At 42.2% G+C, this 9,120-nt stretch overlaps 1 protein-coding gene across 4 annotated transcripts in view; it reads right to left on the reverse strand.

The window, feature by feature from the left end:
• sema3fb (sema domain, immunoglobulin domain (Ig), short basic domain, secreted, (semaphorin) 3Fb) overlaps positions 1–9,120 on the reverse strand; it is a 58,869-nt gene that overhangs the window by 10,085 nt on the left and 39,664 nt on the right. For 2 of the 4 annotated variants that reach the window (XM_032512621.1, XM_032512620.1), the window contains exons 6-10: positions 8,995–9,084; positions 7,214–7,307; positions 5,037–5,156; positions 4,644–4,783; positions 3,347–3,461 (exon numbers count right to left, since the gene is read on the reverse strand). In XM_032512621.1, coding sequence (XP_032368512.1) covers positions 3,347–3,461; positions 4,644–4,783; positions 5,037–5,156; positions 7,214–7,307; positions 8,995–9,084 — 559 coding nt within the window. The remainder of the gene's footprint in view (positions 1–3,346; positions 3,462–4,643; positions 4,784–5,036; positions 5,157–7,213; positions 7,308–8,994; positions 9,085–9,120) is intronic. The other 2 variants (XM_032512623.1, XM_032512622.1) reach the window with 1 other exon arrangement.

Genomic DNA, 9,120 nt, shown 5'->3' on the forward strand with positions numbered 1-9,120 from the left:
CTCCGTAGCTACCAAATTCCCCAAAGTCACACCCATACACACACACACACACAAACACACCAACATGCCGTCCTCCACAGCAGCCACATACGGAGCAGTGAAACGGTCATGGGGTAGCATAGACGTAGCACGACTAGCTGCCATGGGTGTCACACAACAGAGGACTCTCATCGTGACATACATTTGTTTTTCTGCAGATATGAGCAATTTGCATGCTAGAACACATAAATGTGCGTATCTGCAGACCAGATACCTCCGAGGCCAAGATAGAGCTACTGTCATGGACGGTATACAGTCACTAAAAAGATCAAGCCTTCAAGAAAACATGGAAAAAATTATGTGATTTGCAATAAAAGCTATCCTGACCGAGCAGTGATGCCTTTCAGCTCCAGGGGATGTTCAGCTCGGAATAGACACTTTGTCCTATGTTTGTATGACAATACAATCTCAGTCGCTATACATTCCATTTCCTCAAAAAAGGAATTCATTTTCTACCTTATTAGCCTTTATGGGGGTTTTTCTTCTTCTTTTTCTAAATCTGCTGTCTTTGCCATTAAGTGTCTCTCCTTTCTCAACTTAGTTCTTTTTTTCTTGCTCTCTGTCTTATAATCTCTCCAGCTAATGATTATAGACTTGTTTTAAAGTGTTCTACATCTAAAATTCAGCAGCCCCTTTTTTTCCTTTTATACGTTAGTGAAAAAAAAAACATTGTAACACTGTGTTTTAAATCATTGAGGGTCATTTATGTACAAGTATTCAGGTGGAGCCAAGAAGCGCTACATATACCAACTGTGAAAACTCCCCAGGTCTCAGGCGTACTTTGCCATTATGCATTTCTACATAAGACTACCACACCAGGAATACAGCTGGTCTGGATATTTCAACACATTTCTCAGTAATGACTTGTAGAGTTGTTTTATTAAAACTATTAAAGAAAGGGGGACGTATAAGAATCTAAGAGAGCCATGGCTAACTGATCTTTTTGAACTTGTCCTGGCTTGAAACAATCTTTAGCTGTGCAGTGTAATGCATCTACAGTGCCTCCTTACCACATGCCCTATGTCGACTCTAAAAGAAGCGTATGAGCTTTCTTGGAAAGAGTTTGATTAGAAGATAGATACCACTCTCATATCCGGGTAAATATGAAGCTACAGCCAGCATCCAGTTAGCTTAGCTTAGCAAAAATACTGGTAACAGAGTGAAGAAGCTAGACTTGCTACATTTAAAGGTAACACATTTGCCTTTCAGCATCTTTAAAGTCCAGCAAGTGTATAATAAGATACAACTTATATGGGGGAATATTTCTTGGCATTGGAATCCTGGTAAACATTGTAATGTAACGCTTTGAACAGAATAAACAAAACACATAACGTAAATTTGTGAGCTTTTGACATGCTGGTTGGTTGATCTTGTTTCATTTGGCCAGGCTAATGCACCCCCTCCCCCTCCTCTAGTCTTTATGCTGAGCTAAGCTAAAGTAACTGTCTACTGGCTGTATTTTCATATTGAACGCACATTCATGCGAGTGGTATCAATCTTCTTGTCTTTTAACTCAGCAAAAAAAAAAAAAAGTTTATTTCTCAAAATATCTAACTATTCCTTCCTACATTTAATGTGCATTCAATGTGCAACAGTTGACCAATTTGTCCTTGAGAAATCCTAAAATCTCTATTTTCCTCTGTAAACTCCATCAATGTGAAGCTATTAGCATGAAACTCAATCACACCCAGTTTACTGTCCCCTCTAGGAGTCCTTGGCAGGGACGGCTGCTCTGCAAACTGACATGTGCAGTCTTCTCTTTGGGCATGAAGTACCCTGTCATGGTCCTTTACAAGCCTTCTCCACTACACATTTACAGCCTTATTCAAGCAATATCCATAAAACCATCGCCAACAAACACTGACGACGATCCAACTCTCTCACAGAACCGCTCTGCACAGCACGCCATGTCAACACTGACCTGACCAGTAAAGACAGAACCCTCATTTGTATAGACAGAGTGAGCTTATTCACACTCCGAACCGCTCTTACATCTTACATTTAGGTGAAGTGGCTGCACACACAAACAGGCCACAGAGATTTTAAGTGTGTGTCACTTTTTCAGTTGTTCAAAGCAGGATAAAATATATGTCATCTGTAAAAGACAAAGCAGTGCTTTTAGAACTGCAGGCAAGTTGAGATAAAAGCAAGGAATGTGTCAGAGAGATAAAGAGACAAACAACTATCATCAAATTCAACAGGCATGGCACTTTTCATTCTTGAGATTCGTTCAAGAGCAACAGTTGCCTCACGCATCAGTTCCCTATCACTATTTGGCTCTATTTTAAACCAGTGAGAGAGAAAGGGAAAGAGCTTCCCCTGGAGAGGCTTATAGTCTCACACTCACAGACATTCCTGCTTGGTGATCTGATCTACCCACCATCAGAACACCCCTCCCTCCCCACACACACACACACACACACACACACACACACACACACACACACACACACACACACACACACACACACACACACACACACACACACACACACACTACAGTGGTGGTATTGTGTGTGTCATTCTCATTTCAGTACGCTGTATGGGCCATGTGATGGGATGGAGTGGCCTGCCATATGGGCCAGGGACTGTGCTCTGGTGTGCGTGTATCTGCGCATGCACATTCTTGGCAGGTGCTACAGTAGAAACAGACCCCGCAGTAGACGATTGTCTACCTAATATTTCAGATTTGATCGTACATGACAGGAACCTGAAAATGAATATGTCTCAAATAAATCCAGTAGTGTCATTTATGACTTTTTTCTTTGCTATTTAATACCTACTGTCAAAATGATTAACTGCACAAAGAAAGGGTATAATTTCTTTCAAAAAACACAGTGTAACAAAAGTTCTGGACTTTAGTAAGACTAATCTTTCTGGGAAAAAGCAGAATTTCTATTTTAAGACGAATTTCGCTATTCCATGTTACAGATTGACACAAAGTTTTACTAAAAGAATTGTATGTAAGAATGTGATGCCATACTAAACATCTTTGGGTTCTGGACTGTTGGTAAGATAAAGCAAGCATTGTGACATTAATAGACAATGCTTACTCAATCAACAGAGAAAATAATATGCAGATTAATCAGTAATAACAATAATTAGTTGCAAGGCTGGATATGTAGGATGCAGTCTGGTGAAAGAGCAGTGAAGCAGGAGGGAAAGACATCACAGACCTGACAGCACATTTGATTGACAACAAAGTCTATACAACACCCCCACCCACACTAAGTGACCTACAGATCACCACTTCAACTGAAAATAGGGAAGAGAACCACAGCATAATCTCGGGCGTCTTTGTACTCACGGAGCTCATCAAAGTGCGTCTCCATGCCGTCGGCCCCTGGCACAGAGCAGATGAGCCTGGCCTTCAGGAAGGTGCTCCACTTGTTAACCAGACAGCAGTGGCCTCCATCATCATTCTGTATTTGAGAGGGCAGTGACACAGAAGACTTTCTCCATCATTTCGCTCAAACACACATACTCTCTCTTAATGAAAAAAAACAAACAGGTGGAGCCACCCACACACACTATACAGTGCATGTGGGTTTGCAAAGCCAGGAAACTAAAAGGAAGGGGGGATGGGGGGGGGGGGGGGGTAGATGGTAAACACTGTCTCCTCCTATTTAGACTCTTCCATCTGTGATGGAGCAAGGCCAGAATCTATCCCAGTAAAAAAAGAGCTGGGACCAGTATGTGCTTTAAAGTCCTTCTCCATAATCAGCATCTTTGGAGAAATTATGTGCTGTACTGTATGTTTTGATATTTCATTTTAAATGGTGGTCGTAGGCTTCACATTCTTCATGCACTTCTGATGAATCCCATTTTGGGAGTTGAAATGTTTTCATAAATTCCAGGTTAATTCCAGTATACGGCTGAGTGTATTTTTGGTGATGTGCAGGGTGCAGATAGTGGCAGTAAGAGCATCCAGATGTGTGGCGAGGTAAGAATGACAGGACCGGGTCTCCGGAGGCCGTGGCAGAGCCTATTGAGATGGTGATGAGTGTTTGTGTGCCGGGTCAGCACCTGACCCCTTCAAATTATTACAACAGTGAACAGCTGAGGCAACGAACACACGCACGCCACATTTTCTCACTCATACCCGTGCTCATACACCCGCTGTAACAGTCACATATGCACGCAAATCCATAAGGGAACGCATACACTCACACTCACCATATAAATACTATAAGATTCCTTGTGAGCTTTTGTAGAGAAATTTGTTGTTTTCTTTTTTTTTTGTTCAGCTCACTTTATATTTGCAGAGCATATCGGCTTATGTGGAGGAAGTCTAGTTTAACTGAGAACAACTCTGACAGAGAAAGTAATTTGCTGCTGTGTACACTAAAAAGCTCAAGTGTTTTAGGACTACCAGGGAGAAAAGGTCAAAAGATCGCAGGGTCAGAGGTCGGAGGGCAACCTCCCAGACAGAGGGATGCATTGTAGACAGGAAGGTTAAAAACACATGTGGATTCCAGCACGTCAGCGTTGACCAAATAACTATTTTGCCTCAGGAGTCTCCAGCCTGTTTTTCATATCGATGCAGGTTTTCTTTTCATTATGTTTACACCCCAAAACAAACACGCTTCTCACTGTGTACACACCAGGCAGATGCGTCCTATGCGAGACTGGGTCACAGGACTATGGCCCATCTCAGAGGACTTCTCCCGGAAGAAAAAATACAGCTTGTCGTCATTTCTCTCTGCGCTGTCGGGGATGAGCTGTACGTGGATGAAAGTGGGGTCTGTGGGGAGAAGAAGTGGTGACTCAGGCGGAGGGTAAATTTGGGAAAACATCTGGCTGAAACCTTCTATAAACTGTCAGCATTTCCTGTTTATCACTTGTTGACGGGTTGTAAACATATATGCAAACACCAGAATCTTTTCATTTCAGCCATACATTTGAAACCCTGTTTGTATACTGAAAAGGCAGTCCGGAAGTCTTCACTCACTGGGTGAAAGTGGGTGTATCAATTATAGGCTAAATAAGACTTTTACCATTTAACCATCTGGAGTTGTACTGATCTGTTCGCATGGCAGTCTTTGTCCCTAAAGTACGGAAAATGGCAGAGTCTGTTCCCATAAAGTCAACATAGACCCCGGCATACAGTTCACCATCTGAGAGAGAGAGAGAGAGAGAGACAGAGAGACAGAGAGAGAGAGAAAGCAATTCAGTTTAGTGACACACCAAAACATTTCCATGTTGAAGACATACAGTAGATATATGGAACATCATTGTCTATGTATTGCAGGGTAGATCTAGTTATGCCTGGTGGTATAGAACAGGATTATGAACAAAATTGTGATTGAAATGTTATTTGAACAGTCAATTAAGAAAGCCAATTAAGTTTCCAATAATAAATCTGCTTTGGTTAAGGGATCTTCATTATTTACTTTTGTCATTAAGATCTTACTATTTCATTCAACGAACTTCCTGTGGAAATCAACCAGTTGTAAACCCCTCCCAACATTCAAAGCATTGTAACATTTTCTGGCTCTTAAAAGCTAAAATAAATATTTGGGTGATATTTTCTTGTTATTAGTATCAACTCATGTTGTTCTTTCCAGGAAACTTCCGAGGAAACCACAAGGAATTTAGCGGTAAAAGAAAGCGTTACCGAAAACAGTGCTCAAACTTCCTGAAACAGCCTTTGCACGCACTCCATTAAGACATAAAAAATGAGCACATCCATGTGTGCAGACTGAGAAATGTATTTAACAGTCTTGTTAAGCCACAGGAAGGAAAGGTGCTGGTCTTCCAGCTGCTGTTAGGGCCCCACGGAAGAGCAGGTGTGACTGTCAAAGCTCTCAGTGATGGAGTAAGCAGACAGCAGGAGGTAGAGCACAGAAAACAAAACACACTGTCCTACCACCATTATACTCAATGTCATGGTCCTCATCAGCGCTGCATGAAGATTGATGAAATATCATTAAAACGTCCACGGGCGATGGATTGTCTAATGTGGTGGAGAGCTGAGCAGTCAGCAGTCAGTGATAAACCTATTGTTGTGGTACAGGGTTCTTAATCCTTATCAGCACTAACTACAGTGTTCCTTCTATGATGCTAACTGGTGGAAGTGGGAGATAAATCCATCTTGGATGACAGTACTGGTTCCATACTGGTCAGCTGGCACTGTGCTAATGTGGGAAAGCAGTGCCAGTGATTTACACCCGCTGTCTCACCCCACAGAGAGAAGATTGCCTTTCACTGGTGGCAACTGTGTGGTCTGGACCTGACTAAGTGTCCGTGTGTAAAGGGACAGAGGACACTGCCTTCATGAATGCGACAACAGATGACGAGCTAAACTGAGCTGTTATACACGCAAATGTAATATAACAGGATGGATAGATAGGGAATATAAGTGGGAATACACTTCCTCTCGGAAGTAAAATAGATTATTGTAGATTATTTTCAATATTCTGGTTCACTGAATATTCTCCAACATTAGACCCACATTATAGGCCATCATAAGCCTCACTGGCATTGATTCTCCACCTGGAAGGAATGAACATCGTCCTTAAAAAACATATTTTCTCATTGAAGGATTATGCCACATTATTGTCATACCCATCAAACCATTTACTGAGACCCCATTCATTATGTTTCTCTACTCATATATTCGGTTTTTCATTTTCTTTTGTCACCAGTCCGTAAATATATTGGTTTGTGTGCATATGATTGTTTAACTATTAAAGCATGTGCAAATAATTCAGGCTTCGTGGGAAGTAAGCTCTGGTAAATTTGGGAATGAATATCATTTTACTCTTAAAATAGGGATGAAAGTAATGAAAAGAAAGTATTTTGATTGGAAGCCATTAATTCCCCAGTGAGGGGTTCACATATTAATAGGCACATATTATTGTGCCCATCTCAACCCTAACAAGGCCATATTCCTTAGGATGTAATGATTAGGCAATTGGACTAAGCAACTCAGTGTGGGAAATAGTTACAGAATGGAAAGGACACTTGGCCGGTCCTTCTTGACTTATTGTGCAATGGCATACAATTATATCTCTGTTAACAAAGTTTGCTAAAAAATAAAAATTATGAGCAGAAAGAAGGCCATGTAAAGAAACAGGAGATAAAAGATGAACAATCCATATGGGATGAGACTGCTGGGCCTTACTGTACCCATGCTCACGCCCTCGTGTGACCAAACCCAGATTATACTCACTGATCAAAGCTGACACACTGTTGAGATTCGGGTCGTAGGAGCACTTTCCCTTCCCAGATTCCACTTTGCCTGGCTCCAAATGGAAGATTTCTTCCTGAAATGGAAAAATCATATGGAGACGGCAATAAATTCAGTACTCTTCATCTTGTCACTGTGATTCCCCTGTGCAGGGAAAATGAGGCAGGGAATGTGCTTCCTCTGACTCCTGTGGGACCTATACGGCCTTATGGGAGATGAAGTATTAGAATAATGAGCACTCGTTCATACAGAAAAATACATGCGGGGAAAGCAAGGAATTTTAATTCATCTCTATGCCACTATACTATGTGAAAACAATGTGTCGTAGGCTGCTTCTTTCAGCATAATAAGCTGCATGCCAACTATCTCTCAGCTTCTTGGTGCCTATGGCGGTACAGGCCTACTGCTGACACCTGTAATCCAGCACAGTGAAAATAACAAGCCCAGGATGGTGGCTGGATGACTGATGCTCACTGCCCTTGGCATCCCTGAACACAAGCACTGAGAGGTGATTGGCAGGAAAATGCATATGAGAGTGGGGTAAAATGAATCAGTGGCAAGCAAAGACATGTCCTGTTGTCCCGCTTCACAGACCAGAGCATGTCCAATCCCCATTTTTCACACGGGTACAGAGATGGAGACATCACTGTCATTGTCCACCGTGCCAAACTTATATCACTGGCTCATACACGCACCCTTGTGCAATTTCCTACTCATCTTTGATTAAAATCACCACTTGTGCAAATAAGGAGGTGCTGGCAGCTCACTTCCAGCCATGCCAGATGTTGATGTGTAAAAAAGGTCAGAAACATTTATGTGTACCAGAGGGAACCTGTGCCCTGAACATGTTTTTACAACCTTGCTGTAAAATATGACCCTTCACAAAAGTTGCAACATATTTCTAATTAAATCTGACTAGAAAAAACTTGCAACATTTTCAAAGTCTCCCACTTCACCTAAAGCCTTCATGTCCTGTAAGAGTCTCTCAGTGTGTTTCAAAGTGCTTAGAGAGCTCAAACAGTAGAGACATGTTCAAGTATGTGGGTCTTTTATTTCCTTTGCAGCGCAGCTAGTTTGCTACAGATGGCTGGTGTTTGCCCTGGGCTAACAGAGCCTGCTGTGGGAGTGGGTCAGATGCTGACTAGTCCTGCCGCCTTTTGTGGGAGAGACTGCACCACATTCCTACAGAAGGTGGAGGGCTTGGTGCTGTGACGGACTGATGGGTGGGACATCTTATCTCAGATAATCAGATCCGGTTATCTGTTGTACGTGGGCGCTGCTAAATATATGCTAAATGAAAAATGATTATGCCATGCATTGAACAGCAGTGAAAGCCTGTTTAATTAAATTTGAGCCAAATAAAAGTCAACAGAATTTTTTAGCAGCTTGAGAAGCCATTTCCACTTGATAACCCAGCTTTCATGCAAAACATGACATTTAGCACAAATGCAAAGCACAAATGGACAATGATGAATACAAAAGGGTACTGAGACAATTAGCCTTTCACAAAGAAAGTATGAGGGAAACACGGGAGAAGCAAAATGAGATGACATTAAATGCAATTCCACATTACACAAAACTTTAAGATTGCGCACGGACTGGAAAAGACACATGCCAAATGTAATGGAGATAAACAAGTGATGGCTAGGTTAAAGATGGTGGTGACAAAATGTGCTAAGACACAAAGAGAGGGAGCAAGCTTCTGGTGACCACAAGCCCAGGCAGTATGGAGGGCTGCAGTGCAGACAGGGCCCACATCGCACCTTTAGTCCAAGTGTCTCGTGCACCGCGCTGGGTTCAGCTGCACGGCTAGCCCTTCCTCTGGCCTGGGCCATCTGCAGATACATGGACGTCTAAAACAGGAGACAGCAACACAGTCTAGATGTTAC

The sequence above is a fragment of the Etheostoma spectabile genome, chromosome 4 (genome assembly GCF_008692095.1).
Source record: "Etheostoma spectabile isolate EspeVRDwgs_2016 chromosome 4, UIUC_Espe_1.0, whole genome shotgun sequence".
Taxonomy (NCBI): domain Eukaryota; kingdom Metazoa; phylum Chordata; class Actinopteri; order Perciformes; family Percidae; genus Etheostoma; species Etheostoma spectabile.